A 19,865-nucleotide genomic window follows, 5' to 3' on the forward strand; every position below is an offset into this window, starting at 1 on the left:
TCAACAAGAATGAACAAAAAAGGAATAACATGTAGAGTAAAAATAACAAAAAGAATCGACAAGTCGTAAATGCACACAGCACGGGGTTCAATACGCGGACTGTTTGTATTTCATGCATCCGGAGCTTTTACTGCCAGTCATCATGCCACTCATACATGTACATACCGCTGAATCATGTTACCGCAACAAATACAACGTCAGAACACTAAATTCCATCAAAGACAGTCCTCATATGATGATGATGTGACAAATCCAATTTTATTCTGTTCACCGCAGTTTTTCTTCTTCTCCCTCTTCTCCGTCGTTAGGCTCAACTGGCTTTGGAGCTCGCTAAGAGGTAAATTCTATCCGTCAAACCCCAGCCAGAAGTGAAACAGCTCTTGCATAGGGGTTCGACGGAGGGCAACAAATGACTTGAGTCGGCGCACCCGTGCCAGGCCAGGCCAGGGCTATATAGCTTAAAAAAAAAGGAGGCTCAAGAAGCTGCCCTGGACCCTGGACAAACATTTAAAATTTTTAAAAGGAAGAAAGGTAAAAAAAAAAAAAAAATCTTTCAACCGCACGCACGGATGGAGAGGACTGAGAGAACAAGAACCCTGTTCGGGTTCAGCCGCGATCAGTTTGCGAGGTACCCCCTGGCTTGCACTTGTGGCACTGCAGCATTTCGTTGTCTCTTCTCTTCCGGTCTGTTGCTCCCAGCCTCCATCCGGCCCCAGATCCTGAGCACTGGTACCTACTGTATAAGTCAGAGAAGAAGAGGAGGCAGATGGGATGTGTTGTCACCCGGCGGATCCAGACAGAAATCCCTGCAATAGCATCAAGCCCGCTTCTTTGTTCTTCTTCCATCCTTCTAGTACTACGAAATGTCGGAGAGCCATCGACCAAAAGAACCACTCTAGTAGACACTTGTGCACGCAGCTTCAAAACACACCGGTCTGGCGACGTGCATCCGGGTAAGAGGCTTCACGCATCCAGAGCGCGGCGCTAGGCCCCGATCCGGGGGGGCTAGTAAGGGCTTGGTGAGAGCTTCACAGCAAGTGTTGCTGGCTAATGCTGGATCGAGAAGCTTGTTCCTCTAGTACCGAGTACTGGTACCAGATATACTTGCTGGAGTATACCTACGTGGACTGTGGCATGTCACCACGGCGTCTTGCCCATCTCTGCGTCTCGACATGTACTGGTGCATTGCGTCTTTCTCCGGGTTCGCTTTGCTGGCAGTGTGTTTGTGTTTGCTTCCGAGGCGCAGGTATTACCGATACTCGCACAAGCAATCAGCCCAGCTAGCATCATGGAGGATCGAGTTCCAAGTAGTGGTACAAGGACAGTATACAAGGCCATGACCCTACCACAATGTCACCTGAATGGCCAGCGATGCCGGCATCTACAAGAGGCCCCATAACTCCCAGCACCAGGCGTCGTGCCCTTGTACCACGACCAGGACGGGAATAAGCATCAATGGAGTACATGTAGTCCACAGGTAGTCTACTGTACATGGGCATCTCCCCGAGTTTCCTCCCCGCCGTCCGTCTTCCCCGGGGGCTCAAGATTCTGCTTGCTCCAGATGACTGCTTCCTCGCTTTTCGCCTTCGCCGTCTCCATAGTATGTCGGCGCATTTGCAAAGGCGGTGGGCGACGAGATGCTGCTGCTTGCATGTGTCTTTGGACGAGTCGGTGTCTCTAGCAATTTCGTTCAAAACTGACAGCGAGGATGGCTTAAGCCATGCCATGCGTGTGTGTGTGTATCGCATTCGCTTGCAGCATGTACCGGTACATGTATTTTGGAGTAAGCCGGATTCAACTGTATGGAGGGATGGTAGCAGCACGAAAACAAAGATTCCGACCAACTACGGGGAAAAGAAGAGACAAGAGACGTAAAAAATATCCGAAAGAGAATAGTAGTATGTAGTACTGTATAGCAGGTGTTTCTCACACGATGCCGGTTGTAGCAGCAATCGGTGATGCGGCTGCTGCTTCCATTGGACAGCGCCGGCGAGCGTCAACAATTGGATCAAATGATATCACAACGGCCTCGCTGATGCTGCTAGCAGTGCTCATCCTCACATGTGCATTAGCATCAACGACGGTCAACTCAACTGACTGGTATCGGCAGGGTTCGTCAGCTACAGCCGCCCCTTTGGTTGCATCTACACCACGTCAGAAGGGCTGGCCATCTATCGCTGCCTCACGTGCGGCGCATCACGCCGGTAGGACTTGAGCAAAACAGTCTGCCTCGGCCAGTGGTTTTTTCTGAGCAGCGGGGCCAGTCCCAATCCTGGACAGGGTGCTTGTTTGCTGGGCTGGCTGGCTGTTTGAAGTGAGTCAAGTCACAGCCCAGCCAGCCCAGCCCCTAGCCTGACCTCGTTCGAGGGCAGCTGTTTGTGCCAGAGCCGGTGTGTCGCTTCCCAATGGCGCCCATTGCCTTGGCCGGGCATTTTCTGGGTCTTGTCTGGCGGCTGCTTTGCTTTGCTGGCGCTCAGCCTCTACTTGTAGATACATTTTAGACAGATACGTGCGTGTGTTGTAAGTGAGGCCATGTTGCTTCCGGATGATTGGCCCAAACCGGACAACGTCGAGTTGGTTGGCAGCCACCTCACACCTCACAGCGCAGGGAACCGCTCGCGCAGAAGCGAAATCTGGATCTCGTTTACCGGTTCGGAGCAGCAGACAAGCAGAGGAGCAAAAACAAGTAAATGGGTGTCCCGCCTAAACTGTCCTCTACGTCGTCCGCGGGGGGGGGGGGGGGGTTGGTTGCGAAAAGGCGGGTGGAGGAGAGGCTGGACGGGCGGCATGCATGCGAGCTGCGTTGCGAGCCGCTTGTAGAGCCTTTTTGGAGGAGCTGCAGCAGCTGCATCTGCAGCAGGAAGCGAAGCCTGCTTTGTGCTGTTTGCTGTTTGACTTGCTGCGGAGCCACCAAAGACGAGAGGCAGAGCAGCTCGCTTTGATGTCAGGAATCACACCGGCTGTTCAGGCGAGGGCGGCAACACGTGGACTTGCGCTTGGCCGGAGGGGCAGTAGCCGAGGATGTGTGAATCAAGTCAAGAGAAGTGAATGAATGAATGAATGAATAATGGATGCTCTGGAGAGTAGACCAATTCTCCAATTCTTTTGGGCATGATGGCGGGTGGTTGGAGAGGGGAAACATGATGATGCTGGAGATGATGGCAGCGTGATGGCGATCGATCATGAGCGTCAACTGGGCCTCTTGTGGGAATTCCATTTGATGGCGAATGAGCATGTCCGGCAATCATGTTTGGTGTAATGCATTTAGTCACAATGGGTATCGAACGTGTATGTAGCGCCGGGATGGTGTGCACTCAATTGCATGTGCTGATTCCATCATGGAAGTCGCCAACAGCAGAAGCTCGCTGCTAGAAATTAGCGGTGCATCTGCCACTGAAAAGCCCCGATGCCTTCCGCTGAGAGCCCGATCTGGCCGTGCACGCACTGAAGCGGCTGCTGAGGTTTCTGTGCATGTAGCGATACCTGGTCCATGGCATCGCACACAATCGAATCCACTCACACAGATTCTCTCTGCTCTCTCATTCTCTCTACCGCGCGCATACGACAACAATCAACAATCAATAACGTAGCAGCCGTAGCAACACACCCTTCATTGGCGCTTGATATTGTCATCTCACTTTCACATCTCCGCGGTTGCAGTATCAAGACGTCTTCACTCAAGACCAGGTACTTCAGATGCTGTGACTAGAAGCCGAAGCGCTCAAGCAGCATCGTCGACGCCGGCGCTTAAGGCCGATCATCTTCAGCGTCCCGACGTGCCGCTGTGATTATACCTCTAAATGTTCATGTTTCTTTTCTTAGACCAGTTGACGAGGTCTCGTGCTGTCTGCTGGCTCTAGCGCCCAAACTCCCAACATTCGCCTCCCTCTTCTGATGATTTTTCTCACTCGCTGCTCTTTCGCCTTCCGCTATCCAACTGGCCTAAATGCTTACTAACTTGTGCGGTGCTTGTAACTCTACCTCCCATTGTAGCCGAGCCAGCAGCGAAATTTTTTCCTTTTTTTTTTCCAATTTTTTTCGCCGCCACCAAAAAAAGGAACCAGACCCCAAATCTACGGCTGACTGATACACCCAAAAAAAAGAGACGAGGGAAAAGAACATGGCAAAGCACCGCCCCTCCTCTGTAAAAAGCGCCCCCTCCAGGCTCTCCCAGCTTCCCAAGTCATGACTGGTACCGGGCCTGTGCGCGCAACATGGCGATGAAATGGGGTATCCGATACCAGCCCCGCCGCGGCTTTGCTGGCAGTGCTTCCGGGTCTGTGGTACAATTGCAAAGTACCAGGACATGTACGCAGACCGCCGGGAGCTGTAGACAGAAAGACTGGATGCATTAGTGATTTGATTATTGCATGTACAGCGCAGCGCTGCACAGCACAGCGCTGGGTGGACTGATGTATGGAGGGGAAATGATGAATGCAAGTTTTTGATGCAGTCTCAGGTGAGAGGAGACGCAGATGCGGATGGATGCGGTGCTTTGGAGGGGACGCAGACTCTGTATCTGGTGCTTCTGCTTGTGCAAGTACCTCTACTTGCGCCGGTACAAACGGGCTTCTGGTGCTTCTACAGCGCCCATTGTCCACAGCAGGCAGCGCAGACACGCCACGCCACCCTTTTCCCCAGCAGCAACGGCCACCCGACCCCACTGGCCGCGAGAGGACTGAAGCATCCCCCAGCCAAGGTATCCCGCCAGGTATCCAGCCAGGTATCGGTACCCAAGGGCCGCCCAGGGCCCCTGCTGGTCCCGGTACCCGTCCTCGACTTGTACCCGTTGGGTCCCAAGAACGGTGCTACCCACCTGCCACCCACGCTAATGCGCTAATGCGCTACGAGAGCCCGAGCCCAGGCGCTTGCAATGGCGCTCCAACCCTGCGCGCTCCACTGTCGCTGGCGCTGGGCTGCCACCACAGCAGACTGCGACCACACGGCCGGAGCCCTTTTAGCCTTGCTGCGAAAGCATGGCGGCTCCACCAGCGCTGCCATTCCGTGACTGCTTTTTTATTTTTTAACTTCTTTGCTCCCGCCCGCCTCGACCGACTCTCGTTTCCCCCCTCAGATGCCGGATCGTGATACTGAACACGCATAGAATCGAGCCATTGCTTCTTTGTTTCTCGCTGTGCTGGAGCTGTTTTCTGCGGCAGACGAGTGTTCACGACCTGTCTCGCACGTCCCCCTACGACTCCGGTACCTTTGACTGTGCGCAAACCAACACGCACTACTTGCTGCTTACCGTATACGACCAAGTACACGCATACACACACACCCACGCATACAAAAAACATCTATATTTACCGCCTCTGTCTGTGTCGATCGCGTTCCGTCTTGAACTCTGCGCCGCCGACAACGCTAGACCGACGTCCTCGCCGCCGTGGGAGGGAGGCATGTCGCCCCAGCTGAAGGAACTGCTTCTACCGCAGTTTGTGCAGGACCGCAAGAGCAGTGCCATGGACGAGGCCCTGGAAGGCTGCGACCTCTCATACGTCTACTACACCACCGACTCGTCCTCGTCGGACATTGCTTCGCCCCTGACGCCCACCTTTTCCAACCGAGGAGGAGTCCCCCTCCGCTACTCGAGCTCGACGTCGTCTCTCGAGCTGCCAGCACTGCCGCAGGAAGGCCCTGCTTCGCCCATTGCCCAGCATGCCGCCGCTTCCAAGTCGAGCATCCGCCAGCTGCCTGATGTGCAGGAGGAGCCGCTGGAACGAGAGCAGGAATACGATGAGGAGGAATACGACGATGACGACGACAACTTGAGCGACACGTTTGGCATGTACTGTCTATGTAAGTTGGAGCAACAAGATTGATGACTGCGGCGAAGAGGCTGGCTGGCTAACCCATTTCCCCACTCCTCACAGGCGACCAAGCATGCGAGCACCAAGATGCCTCCCGAGAGCTTCTGCGAAACGAAATCACGGGCGAGTATGACATTGACTACGACATGGGCTTCCTCAGCGACAGCGACTTCTCCGGCGACGCGCAATTCTCCAGGAAGAAGCGTCACATCAGCGGCGAGGCCCTGGCCGCCCTCTCCTCGCGGATTGGCAGCCGCTTCCCCAGCATCGCCCGATGGACGTCCCAGCGCAAGGCAAACAGCATCACGGGCCTCATGGCCTCGCCCACCACCGAGCGCAGCCTCGAAAACGTGCTCTCTGGCGCCGAGAGCAGCCGCTCGTCGTCCATGTCGTCGCCCGCCCGCCAATTCCCCGTCCTGCTGGACGACTCCTCGCCCATGCCCCCGCCGGCCATGCCCTTCTACGAGAGCACCGACAGCCTGGATATGCACGCGGGCGAATTCAGCCGCGAGGAGCGGTCAGGCATTGAGCGTGACAGGGCCATGGCCACGACCCCCCCTGCTGCCTCCGCTCATGACCGACCCGCTCGGAAAGCCTCCGCTGCCATTGTCTCCTCTGGAGTCGCCCAGCGTGGCTCCGTCCTCGGCCGTCACGGAGGTCCACTCGCCTCGCATCATCCCGACCCCGAGACAATCCATCGGCTCCAAGCCGTCCATGACATCGTTGCGCCAGGCGTCTATTCTGACGGAGCTGCCGCTGCCGCTGCCGCCGTCCATCCTGCTGGACCAGGACGAGTGGTCCGACCGCCTGGGCCACGCCAACTTCACCATCAACCCCGCGCCCTACGGCATCAGCGAGATCAATGCCGTCACCGTCAACAAGTTCTGCGACGACTGGGATGCCGCGCGTGTGGCCTACACCAAGCACCTCGTTCGCACCGGCGAGCACTACGGCCAGACGAGCAAGATCTACGCCTTGACTGAGGCCAAGTGGGCCGAGACGGAGCGCAAGTGGAAGGGTTACTACTCAGACATTGCACGCGAGATGCAGGTCAATGTCAAACGCTCTTCCTCGGTGCTGTCTCGCAGCCGCAGCCGAGGCCGGGGACGCGGCCGCTCTGAGAGCGCCAACCCGGTGGGCAAAAGCCGGAGCCGCCAGGACAACGAAGACCTCCTCGTGGTCATGGAATGGCGGGGCAGAAAGGGCTGCTTGCCTAGCGCTGTGCCTCAGATGCTGGAGGCCTTGGACGCTGATGGCAAGTTTCCTCACCGCGGCGACGAGGACATTGTCGGGCCCATGCATCGTGTTCCCTACATGAAGCGGGCCCGAAGCGAGGAGAAGACGCCACGATTCTGGAAGAACCTGGCAGAGAAGCTTCGACTCTGATTTTTTTTTTTAACATCTCCTGTTTAATGTTTGCGGAGATTTTTTTTTTCTTCTCTTTTCATTCTACGACTTGACGACCAAAACCGAAACCATAGACCTGCAGCGCCGGCAAAACAACCATGAACATTGTCTCACGCGAAAAAAAACTTATGTCATTTGTTTTTTTTGACGCCCTATTATTTAATACGATATGATACCCGACTCTAGTCACTCATTTTGATACCCAACAACCACCAACCATACCAAACCACGATCACTACAACCATCGCAGCGCCAGTCGCAGCAGCAACATCACCATGAGAATGATTGGACTCCCTTGCTTTCGTCTCTCGCTTTCTGAGCAAGCTTTGCCTTGTCTAGTCCAGCCATGACGGCGACAACGACAATTTCCACAAAACTTTGTCTGGCTGGGTAAGCGAGCGAGGATTCGACTGCAACCATCTCTCAACCCTTGTTTTCTCTACATGCTCTTTTCATCATGTTACATAGACCACACACCCACCTGTATATAAGCGGGGTCGGCGTTTGATCAGGCAACCATGATTGGCGAAGAAAAGCGTTCATGATTTCTTGCTATCCATTTTCCGCTTCCTATTAGACACGACAACGACACGACACGACATGACACAATGGACACCTACCATTTACAAGCTGCGCTACATTATACATTACATACATACAAAAAAACACACACACAACACGCACCCACCCCAATCTGGGCGGGGAAATGCGACATGCATAGCACCTTTGGAGTTATTTTTTTTTTAATGCTTTACTTTGCTTTGCTCTACTTTACTTTCCCCGATTTTTGGGGGAAGCTCTTTTGGTCCTAGCTAGTCATATGGCCAACGTCAGACTACGTGAGTAGCTTTGATCTAGCTGGGGAGCCGTCGGAGATTTTGCATGACGAGTAAAGCACTAGAAACTGGTTTTCAACGAAAAAGTAGAGAGATGATGCATCAACTGAGGAAAAGATGTCATTTGAAGAATTTTTTTTGAAAGATGAGGCCGAAAAAAGAAAGGAGCCTAATTGATGAGGAAAGACATAGAAGGAATGAAAATGGCATTGGATAGCGAGCGATAGCTTTTTTTTTTCTTTTTATTTAAATAATTATCCATCTTGTACTATGAATATAACGGAAATATGGGATTTGTCTACCAGCTTTGCTCTTTTGATGATTTTGTGAATGACTGATGCAATGCGATGCGATGCCACGCTACAGTAAGCCGGGGGTGGTATGACTGGAGGGACAAAGGGAAAAAGCTGGGGTCGGCCGTGGAGAATGATGCGATGGAGCTCTTTAGCTGCACGAGCTACGATGAGCTTTGAGGTGCTGCACTACACTGTGACGAGTCTAGTTGATGTTGTAACAGGTGAGAAGCTCGATTAGCTGCGTCGAATGATGGTTGTGCGAGACTTGAGTGATGGCAGCGGTACTTTGGTGGGCGTAGTAGCTGGATGCTAGAAGTTGCGGTACTTGTACGTGACCTACTTATGCTTGGTTGTAGAAGGTAGGTAGGTTGGTATGTGGTGGGGATGGGTGTTGTGAGAGTTTTTTTGGACCGGGATTTTCTTAGTCTTGGTGGTTTAGGTAGGTAGGCATGTTACCTACCGCATTCATTGGTTTGCTGAATTGGCTGGTGCTTACTGGGTTGGATTTTAAAATTTCTGCTGGTCGGGGGAAAAGGTTTGTGTGTTTGTGCTGGGAGTTGCGGATGGGCGGATGAGCGGATACACGGATGGAGATGATGGGATTCGTGGTGTTTTTTGCTTGGGCGTGAGTTGTGTGATGTTGATGGATGGAGTACATGGTTATACCTACATATAAGGAGATACTAGGCAGCTACTTTTTGCGTAGAGCGATAACTGACGATGCGGTATGTAAGTAAGACGTAGGTCTTTCGCTTGCATGTACGTCCATACTAAAGTGGCATACTATTAGGTATTGAGAAGCCCCCGCCGGTGAGACTGTCGTATTGCGGGGAAATCAAGCATGTTTTTTTTGATGGCGGATAGACCGACAATGCGATGGATGGATCAGTGTCCGTTACCATATTTTCGGAAAGGTGATGAATTGGATGCGACGTAGATGATGGATGACTCTTTTTGATAAGTTTTTTTGTGGGATTGATGGAGTTGAAGGGATGTTTTTGTGAACCCGAGTGGCGATGTGTGCCCAAGGCTGGTCTGGCGGTGGAGAGTATGTAAGCGGTGGGGGATTGATAGCAGATTTGCAACGGTGGAAAGGATGGGTGTCTTTGAATTCTGTTGAATAGGTAATATTTATACCAATTTGAGCAGTTCCTTGTCTATGGTGATCTCTTTTGCTTTTCTTTTAGGAGCAGATCCTGGCGGTGTCATTTTTGCAGTCTCGCCCATGTCTCCCGCTGTCTATCTATACCCACAAGCAGATGTGGAGTATGCAGTGACAGCGCTTTGGCTGATGGACATGTGGCTCGCGTGGCTCTTTAATGGAAAGCTGGAGCTTGATGCTTGAAGGGCGAGATGACGGCGATTGCTCGGTGTTTTGGAGCTGTACGCTGTAAGTTGCATATACATTAACATTGTCCTATCATTCACCGGAGACCACTTGTACACTCCGCACGATGGTACTTGTATGCAACTGCATGCAAATATAACGCAGTATGTAGACATAGATAGAATACATACCCATATCGAGCATATCAAAACTCAAACGACTTGGTTGGCGAGTCGATGCACCGCGTCGGAAGCGGGTGCCCGCCGCAGCGCCGTTTCGCGTATACGACCCCCCCTTTAGTACATGTATTGTACACAACGTCGTTTCCCGGTAATAGATTAACCCTTGTTTACTTTTATATTCCTTTCATCGTTCCTTTTCTTCCTTTATTCGATACGGGTATGTACTTGGATGGTGCCCAGGTGTAAGTTGATTCGCTGCTGCGGCGTGGGCGGGAGGACAGAGGGTGGCCACGTGGCGGTGACATGTCTCGTGTTGTTTGCATCGAGTTTTGTGTATATCTGATATGATAGAATCATGTTTGATTGGTAGTGAAGCTTACTTGCAAAGTGTAGTGAATGACCATTGTAAATGGCACCTATCAAGAGGCTACGGTTTAGCATGAGCAGTTGGGCATGAAGTGTGGTAGAGATATTTTATGCACTGCGGGCAGTTATTATGGCTAGATGGAATCATGTTAAAATGTCCATATGATTGAAGAAAACTTGGGCATGTTTAGCCTAATTCAAGCCAGAGACAGCGAGGGCTTGCAGTATACATGTACTTGTACGATCCACACCTTTCAGAGTATCAATACATCATCGTCTTCCCTACGGTGACACCAGCGGCGCATTAACAGTATCAAGCAAAGAAGAAACCGTCCGATACTTGCCCCAGGCCAACTGGCTCGTAACACCACAGGTGGTCTGCTCTCACTACCTTACTGTGGCTTCACCGCAGCGGCGTGTTTTCGCTTCAGGAATGCATGATTGGATATGCAGTGAAGGCTACTGCGTGGAGGGCGGTACAGGCGCAGGTTTGTGTCCGGGTAGATGCGTCGGTGAATTTTGTTTGATGGGAGGGGGGATGCATAATGCCGAGGGGAGAGTGAATGGTTGGAGGATTAGACGGGTTTGTGTGACCTGTTGATTGATAGTCTTGGTGACTGAATTGTATTGGAGAGGAGAATGGCTTTGCTTTGGTTGAGGGTTGCAGAAGTAGAGTCGATAGATGGAGGCCCTAGTGAATGATCTATAGTTGAGGCCTCTTTTCTTTAGGGCTCAGACAATAAGCATTGCAATAAGAAAAGAACAGCAGGAACCTACGTTGGAAGTATTCTCCTGTCCTCCGCTTAGCTAGTACCATGGGCACAGACGTGTGCTTCAAATGTAGTGCCATTCTCTCGTAAAGTTTCAGGGTCTTCGCATTCTATATACATCTCATCACTTTTTGCATGCGCATTGTATCTCGAGGCCAATTGCATGTATTTACAGTATATACATATTCTTCCTCCAACGGTTGGGGGAACTAACGTATGTACTGGCGAGAGTTGGCAGCCGATGCATGCCAGCCCGGTGATCAGACATTCTTGTGAGAAACTGATACTGGATCGGGGCTGAAACTTGTTTATTTTTTGTCACATGCTAGTATGAACATTTATAAGCACTCAAGTAGGATTGCTGCATCTTTATGTGTAAATATCATGACTGTTGCTGTTGAGGCTTTTCTCATGTCGCCGTTGGTCATTTGGGCAGCGAAACCTGCTATACAGTAATGAATTCTTTTAAACGCTCAAAAATTAAAACTCATCTTCCTTCAAACATTGACCTTTGTTTCTCTTCCTTTCTCTCCTTTTCTTTTCAGTAATACTAAGTCTGAGTCCGTTGCTTGTTATGTGGCTACCCTTTTACGAGTGGAGAGACGAACTGCTCCATGAGAATACGAATTGTAATTTCTGTTATTAGCTCGGACAGGAACATATACATATTTCATCTAACATTTCACGTTATCAAGTTACAAAAATATTCTCCAGCCCTCCGGCTATGGCATAGGCTACTGATGCTACTAATGCTACTGCTGCTCCTGCTGCTACTGCTGCTACTGCTACTTATATATATGTAGCACATAAACAAAAATTACATACAATACTGCGTTATTAAGCTGCAGCTAGCGTATTAGATAATGGAACTGGAATGCTGGATATTTTCTCCCTTCAATTAGCCTTATGTAACGCCAACTCGAAAAGCCCACATATGGCAGTTTTATCAGTTTGGTGAATGACCCCTGAAGTCTACGCGAATAAAAAAAGCAGCCACACCTGGGAATACAAAACTTATAGAGGCGATATTATGTGAATTACATCTCAAGCTTGACAATTCAAGAGACAGATGACGGAGCTGAACATGAACATAAACATGAACACGAAAGTGAAAGCCGCTGGCAAACGGTGCCTGCCGGACGCGGTGGCAGAACTCCTCTCTTATTATCTTTTCCTCACACCCAATCCCTTTTTAATCTTGTTCTTCTCGCCATCTCTCTTATTTATCTCCAACTTGTCATCTTTTTCTGGATTCCCTTCACACGCCAAATTGTTTGATGCTGCAGCTATGGATGATACACGCGTCAATATCGACCCCGATGGAGATACACTAATACTTCTTCCACCCGACCAAAAATTTGGCAGCCAAAATAACATCAAGAACCACAGAAGGCACTTTTTTAAAGTATCAATGAAGCAGCTCTTGAAAGCTTCTTCTTACGTAAAATACAGATTAGATGGGCCATTTCAAGAGATAAAGCCGCAAGCCGACGGTCTCCGATACTGGAAGTTTGATCCCATATTTGATCCAGAAGCTTTCAGAATTGTGATGAGCATTTTTCATGCACAGTTCAGAGAAATTCCCGATATAGTATCTCTGGAGATGCTGTCGAACATTGCGCTTATTGTTGATGAGTTAAGATGTGCAGTGTCAGTCCGCCATGTTGGGAAACTTTGGCTTACAGAACTTGATAAGGACATTGATCCTGACGAAGATGTGGAATACGACGGTATTACTTGTGCGCGCAATATTTTTATCTCCGAAATTTTTGGGCTTAGAGATAGAACTGAATGGGCGGGTAAGATGGCAATATTTTGGTCTCCTGACATTTATTCGAGATTCGAGTTACCAATTCATCCGTATATTCCAAGTAAGGAACCACTCAAGAGAGTTCTCTTAGTTAAAAGCTGACAAGCCGCAGGCATTTTGAGCCAAACCCGCTGCTCCATGCTACAGAGTGCGGCAGTAGAGCTTCAGGCTCTTATGAACCAAGTGATGAGCGATCATACACTGTGTTTTCTCTGCAGATCAGCAGCTGTGGGGGCATTCATCACAAATATTCACATAAATAAACTCTCTCGAGAGGATATGCCGGCTCGGTCAGATAAACTTTCTTGGAAGGCTTTCTGCAAAACAGTAAGGAGCTTCGAATACCCAAGTTGGGCTGCATGTAAGGCTAGCGCGAAAGGGCATATTGATTTGAAGGAGAGGGTATCTCGTTGCCTTGACAAATGTGAGAATGCTCCACGGGATGTGGGGTTTCCATGGATAGGGAAATAATAACTCAGAGATGTCGACATAAAGTCTCTGTATGGGTTAGTGGTGGCGGATAGGGTATGACACGGCAGTTGCAACAACAAAGAGATATGTCATCAATAAGAGCAAATGAATAGATATCTAGGAGGCAATCAATTTAAGAGTTTACTTTTTGGGAAAAGTTTCCTAGAGCTCTGGTTATAGTATAAACTACTGCTGCTACTGCTTCTAGGTGTAAATGAGAATTAAAAAGTGCATTTTATATATACATGTAGACCAACTGCTTTGTTGAGCTCCAGCTGGAATGCTGTAATACGACTTGGGGGCTGAAAATAGAACTGGGGTGCTGGAAAACTTTTCTCTAATTATCCAGCACCCAAGTTCTATTATCCAACCCCCAGCTGTGGCTCAATAAGGCAGTCAGCGTATATAGAAATATTTGGCCACGTGTACTATTTATATAGGCAAGTAGTGGCAGTTGCAGTAGTAGCCTACACTACGGAGGCATGTAGCTAGAGTGCTGGATAATAGAACTAGGGTGCTGGATGACTACTCCCAAATTAAAACTAGGAGCTCACAAAGGCCTATCGACTGTCCAAGGTGGAATGCAGTTGTGCTCAGCATATATATCAAGATCAGCTTTAGAATGAGCTAGTTATTGGAACGAACCGGGTCTTCATATCAAATTCACAAGATACATTACATAACTCTCATGCATAGTGAAGAGCATGGCTGGAAAGAATTAGCTAGCTGCCAAGTGTTATTGGTATATTTGGATAGCTAGTGGCAACTTAAACTCTTGGGGTAATGTGGTTTCACCATGGGAGGATTATGTATACTATTATGCTGTAGTCTCAGACTCGGCTCTGGTTGGTTGACAAGATATTAGCATCACATCTTTAGACCAATAGAAACCAAAGCATTTCTATAACATGCTCTCAACACTATAGCTACAACAAAATGATCTCGTTTGGGGTCACATCATATGCACGTACACAATGGGCGTTCTATAAACTCCCTAATACCCTGGTTATTTCACTTAAATCCTCTAGACGGAAAATTTGAAGTACAGTATTGTTAATCAGCTTTTGTCGTCCCTGGATAACGTAACAGACACAAATAGAAACAACAGTAACTGTTTCCAGAACGCGTCCGTAAAATATCTGCCCAGATTTTCGTATTTTGTTTCCGTGAATTCCGTGGAGGGGTGACTGACGGCCCACCCTCACAGTCAAATAAGGAAACGTCCTTGTGAGATGTCAAGTTACACACCCAAGGATTTGTGTAACTATTCCCAGCCCTCACCAATGACATTGACAGAGCAACATCAATACTACTTGCCATGCTGGCCGGAGTAAACTTCCCTTTTTGAGTCACATGGGTCAGGGGGTGGGAAAATAATCATGAGAGGGATATAAAAAGGTCTCCCTTTTCTGTCAGAAAGATCACCGTGGGCCTTCTTTCTTCAGCATCCGCTTTTGATATCATCCACCCATGCCTTGATAGAACCCCTGCTCACTCCACCCTTTGTTTGCTGTTGCATTCCAGCTATCCTCTTTTTCACAATGTCCCGAGGGAGTGGCAGACTACTGACTCACTTTACGACGGGCGTACGCCCGTCGTAAAGTTGCTCATCGAGATTTGACACCGCCACTTTCTATAGTCACCAGACTATTTATTACGTGGATGGCCCCAAGACCTCTTCTTCCCTGTTTTTCCCCCCATTATCTTTTACTTTTTGCCTTTCAGTCATATCTTTTACAAACTCTTGGCTCTTGGCACTCGGCTCTTGGCTCTTGGCTCGTGGATAGCATGGCAGCATGCATCACGCTGAGTGCTTGTCGAGTGTTTTTAGATTACGTCGCCCATGTGTATGAGATAAGGTGCCGAGAACCGACGAGAGAAACCTGGTACAGTCTCGGCATCAGTCCTGAACTAAAGGATCCTCAAGAAGTCCATCACAAACAGCAAGCACGAGGGTATCATGATGAAAAAAAATTCCAATTCAATAACAATCTGGCAGTCTGGTAATCCTAGTCATGCTAACACTCAAATAAAAAACACACAAAACAGACAAAACAGACAAAAACGGACGAAGCACACAAAAAGCACAAAACAAGCACAAAAACAGTCGCAGCCCTTTTTCCACCCCTCCGTAAAACCAACCAGAAAACAATTCTGTGATATGGATGTGCTGACTTATCAGATGCTCCATGAAGCCAAAGCTTGGCCAAAACGCCCCAAATATGCCCGATGTCCTCCACAACACCATGTTCACCCCGGTAGCCCCCCCTTCACGACGTATGAGAGCAGCTCTGAGGTCGGTTACACAGAGTCTAGCATGAAATCGGGATCGTAGGGGTAAGTGTCGCTGCCCGAAGGCTCTTCGGGAAGTGGGTAGGTATACGTGAGGCTCATGTTTTGGAAGTCGTTGCTGAGCAAAGCAGGATCTATGTTGTCTATGTTGGTCATGTCGATATTCGGATAGCCAACAGCTGGATGGCCGATATCTGGCATATGGCTCATATCTGGTATATGGTTGACATCCGGCACCTCTTCGTTCCAGAGCTGATCCAAGCCTTCAAAGCTATCAGTTTGAAAGCTATCGTATTGGAAGCTATCGGTTTGGAAGCTATCAGTTTGAAAGCAATCAGTTTGGAAGCTATCAGTTTGGAAGCTGTCAGTTTGAAAGCTATCAGTCTGAAAGCTATCAGTCTGAAAGCTGTTGTTCCCAAAATCATTGCCGAAACTATAGTCGAACGTTGCTTGGGAGTACTGGTCGAGGACTTGATCGAAATCTTGCTGCTCAGGGGCTTGCTGCCCATAGAATTGTAGTGGTTGCTGAAAAGCTTGCTGCCCAGAGGACGGCCCTGGGGCAGATGAACTTGAAGCAGGGGACTCATCAGGGGAGTCATCAGGGGTCGCATTCCTCCTGGATTGTTTGCGAGGCTTTATGGTGCAGATGTAACACCTCTTCAAGAGGAAGATGACATCCGATCTCACGATCCCACAATACTTGCTGCTGACTTCGTCCCAGGTGGCATCCCACCCTCCATGATCATTGGACATGTGGACTTTTTCCACCACATTCAAGATCTCATCTTCGGTGACAACCACCCTATCCTGGAACTTCCTGCTGCTCTTTCCGCCCTTCCCACTCCTCCAAGGCTTCTTGCCTTTTCCGTTCTTGGCGGGCTTCTCGGGCTTCTCGCTCTTGCCGATGCCCCAGAGGATATGCCTGGCACCGTCCCATTTATAAGTCTTAAACGCGTAGTTTCGTAGAGAGTAGTCACTCTGAGTTTGGGGCTTGGCATCCTTGTCAGCGAGCCATCGTATAAGACTGTGCTTCCTCTCTGCGGATATGTGCTTCTTGTTGGTGTTTTCCTGGAGATATTCCCTAAACTCCCTCTGAACCTCAGGCTCTCTACTGAATGGGTGAAATTCTTGATATTGATTCTCCATCTTAGATTACACAACATACACCCCCACACCATTCTGTCCGGGAGTCTGCGAGTCACCAGCATAGTCATCCCTGGGAATAGTCCCTGAAAAGCTTTTTTTCTGATTGTCTCACATTTCACGCTGCCCGTCAAGAGTCGAATGAAGTGCATTTCTCGACGAGCGGCGTACGCCGCCCATAAAGTGGTCCCTCTCGACGACAGGCGTACGCCGCTTGTCGAGAAGGGCTGTGACTGGCTCGAGCAACGCATGTCTAAGAACCCAAAGCAAAAATCCCACAAAAAAAGAAAAGAAAGTCGGGGAAGACCTATTTATCAGTAAAAAAAATGAATTTATCTCTCCCAAGCGCTGAATATCCGTGACTTTCATGTCTCAAAAAGCTGTTTGGTCGTCTTTGTGGAGCACACCGACCTACACCGACATACGACCTAGATCAAAAGGAACCTATAATATGCCGCCGCTAAGTAGCCGTGCTGTTTTGTAATGTCTAGGGAAATACGAGAGATTGCAGTAGAGAGGGGTATAATTCAAACTACCAAGGAGTTACATCTAGCCTTTATCAAGTAATATATCGTTGGTCTCGCGAAGTAGGCTCGGCATATGCTCAGCAGATACAATGATATCTAGCAACTCAAACTATCGATAAGAGCATCTTACATGCACTCATTGATCTTCTACCATATTGCTGGCCACTGCCCTTCACTACAAGAATTGGTATCGCGACAAGCTTCTAGCATAACTATCATAGAGCAGGCATACTCATCTCCTTGCCATCTATTAAATCACGCTATCGAAATTACTGTCTTACTTATATTGCAAGACAATTTGCGCCCTTTGTAAATCTGTCACAGCAACATTGGTATCTTGTTGCTTTTCTTCTTGATTTCGCCCAAGGCCCTGCTGCCCAACTGCCGTGTTACTTGATGCCCAAACCGCACCGTAAGCGCGCAGTACATACAAACGGAAACGATGCGAACTCTGGGAGAGAGAGAAAAAAACGTAATTTAATATTCAAGATGATTGATTAGCCAGTAAATAGGCAGCTTCAGATCTCAACGCTCTGCTTCCTACTCACGAGACTGCGGCCTGGTGTGGTAGCAATTGCGGGCGTCTTGTGCAATTGCGGGCGTCTTGTCCAGCCCTACAGCGAGACAGAGCTGTGTTCAGAATTATTGTTTCATTGAGCATAGCTTCGAGCTAGGTTACCTTCTCCAACAAACTAAGGTTTGATTCCTCTATCGTCTTCTATCTCCTTCCATAGATATGTCTTAGATGCCTCGACTAGGCGTAGGAGACTCTTTGTGCAGCGGCTAGCAGACCGCCAACGCCTTAACTATTTTTGCAGCAAGATACTTGGACAAGCTATTATAATTGGGCGTCTCTGAAGTACCAGATTCTATCCCAGAGTTAAGCGACTATAGCAAAGTGTGACCTCAGAGCCTTGTTTTGTTCTTCCCCCTCAGGTCGTTCCACTCACGCGAGCCCCTGTTTCACTTAAACCGATTTTCTGGCCCTGTTAGCTTGTCTGGAAATACGAGCAGTCAGATGAAGTGATGATCACACAGATCAAGGTAACCGATCGGATCATACGGGGCCGTCCCTATGCGGGTAACCCTACCTAGATTCATATACTACTGCTACTAACAATTACCTATATACGAAGCGTTGCCTTTTGGCCTTACAAACTGTGCCTGTAGTTGATACTAGAGCCCGCTGAATACATGGATTCACTGTCCTGTCTTGCTTACGTTGTCCGGGCGCGGATAGCTGCGGTCGAAGCGTCGGCTTTGGCCGCGGTGGAATAGGCCACTGTATCGTGACCGTAATCATTTGAGCTAGAAGGAAAAAGCAAAGAAATAGGCATAACATGATCAAAAATATTACGTCTATGGCTGAAGGAGCATCATGCTGGCTTACTGAAATTTCCTAAGCGTAACGCAGGGCGAATTATTGATGCTGTGACCCTGACCATGTCTTATGAGATCCACCACACCTTTTGCGAGGGGAGAGTTGGAGCTGTCAAGGCGGCAATTTATACATATACAAAGATAATAGGAGCAATACTAGGTACTATAGATGTTAATACCATGAGTATGCGCATTTGATGTATATTTTTGTGCTAATGACTTTTCCTTGCCGGGCTTTCTTGCAAACCACTTGGCTGCCCAAATACTTACGTCCTACTTGTATGAGCAGATGCTCCAAGGAAATACCGTATTCCCTCGTAAAATCTCACTTTGAGAATGAAATAATGTATCTTCGGTGTGATATAATACCCTACCTATGCTAGTAAAAAAAGCGAATTTAACTACTACCAAAAATCCTACCAGGCCGGCGACAGGCCCACGGCCAAGGTCGAGTCCGCGAGGTCAAACCGCAGCTCAGCTTTAGCTGTGTGCCTCATGGGATTACAGTTACCTTTTGTTGCTTTTTCATAGGCACTTTCTGTGTTTATTTACCAAAAGATACTTGATTGCTTACCTAGTTCCACAGCTAAAGTCGATTGGGCGAGAGTCTGCGAGATCGAGGTGTAACTCGACTTTAGACGTACAAGTACCTTTTGTTGCTTTCTCATAGGCGTTTGCTATCTTTGTTTACCAAAAGACACATGGTTGCTTACCAAGATCCACAGCCAAAGTCGAGTTTGCAAGGCAATACGGTACTGTAGCAGTATGAGCCGGATCGCTGTCTTTTTCGAGAGAATCGTAGCTTTATTTATTTTTTGAAGGTCGTATAATATACAGATTTAATGGGAAAGCTTTGCATTCTGTGGATAAATTGGCGATTCTCGCTGGGTATTGATCTACCCTTGTGCAGCTTGTCTATCCTCTGAGATTGGTGACTCCGCGCCTTGCTTAAATCTATGCAGAAACGCAGAAACGCAGAAACGCAGGTAGGTAGATAGGGCAATGGCAGCTGCAAAGTCTTATCCACTTGCTTCCAAGTCAAAATAAAAATAAAATGAGATTTGGCGGCCAATTCACTGTATTTACTCCATCTTCGTGTCGTTGGGCATGAAAAGGTGCTCGGCGGCTACTGGTACGATGCTAAGCGCCTTCACATGCCAATAGCCGTTCTCGTCAAAAGTTGGAATGTGAGCTGACGCGAATGGGATTCATGACTGAGCAACAAGAATTCCAAATCTAATCGATTCG

The 19,865-nt window shown here is 48.8% G+C and overlaps 4 protein-coding genes across 4 annotated transcripts; 2 read left to right on the forward strand and 2 right to left on the reverse strand.

The window, feature by feature from the left end:
* Nucleotides 1-1,286: 1,286 nt before the first annotated feature.
* TrAtP1_010432 (uncharacterized protein) lies at nucleotides 1,287-1,727 on the reverse strand (the record flags this gene model as incomplete). The annotated part of the gene is made up of 1 exon (XM_066114705.1): nucleotides 1,287-1,727. One exon carries the CDS (start codon nucleotides 1,725-1,727, stop codon nucleotides 1,287-1,289), a length of 441 nt encoding a protein of 146 aa, XP_065970802.1.
* A 3,672-nt stretch (nucleotides 1,728-5,399) lies between these two features.
* Nucleotides 5,400-6,793, forward strand: TrAtP1_010433 (uncharacterized protein; the record flags this gene model as incomplete). The annotated part of the gene is made up of 2 exons (XM_014089721.3): nucleotides 5,400-5,799; nucleotides 5,874-6,793. 2 exons carry the CDS (start codon nucleotides 5,400-5,402, stop codon nucleotides 6,791-6,793), a joined length of 1,320 nt encoding a protein of 439 aa, XP_013945196.2.
* Nucleotides 6,794-6,854: 61 nt separating this feature from the next.
* TrAtP1_010434 (uncharacterized protein) lies at nucleotides 6,855-7,196 on the forward strand (the record flags this gene model as incomplete). The annotated part of the gene is made up of 1 exon (XM_066114706.1): nucleotides 6,855-7,196. One exon carries the CDS (start codon nucleotides 6,855-6,857, stop codon nucleotides 7,194-7,196), a length of 342 nt encoding a protein of 113 aa, XP_065970803.1.
* An 8,380-nt stretch (nucleotides 7,197-15,576) lies between these two features.
* Nucleotides 15,577-16,713, reverse strand: TrAtP1_010435 (uncharacterized protein; the record flags this gene model as incomplete). Its single annotated transcript, XM_014089719.2, has 1 exon — nucleotides 15,577-16,713. The coding sequence occupies one exon, from the start codon at nucleotides 16,711-16,713 to the stop codon at nucleotides 15,577-15,579; it is 1,137 nt and encodes a 378-aa protein (XP_013945194.1).
* Between the last annotated feature and the right edge of the window lie 3,152 nt (nucleotides 16,714-19,865).

Source organism: Trichoderma atroviride, chromosome 5, assembly GCF_020647795.1.
Source record: "Trichoderma atroviride chromosome 5, complete sequence".
NCBI classification, from domain to species: domain Eukaryota; kingdom Fungi; phylum Ascomycota; class Sordariomycetes; order Hypocreales; family Hypocreaceae; genus Trichoderma; species Trichoderma atroviride.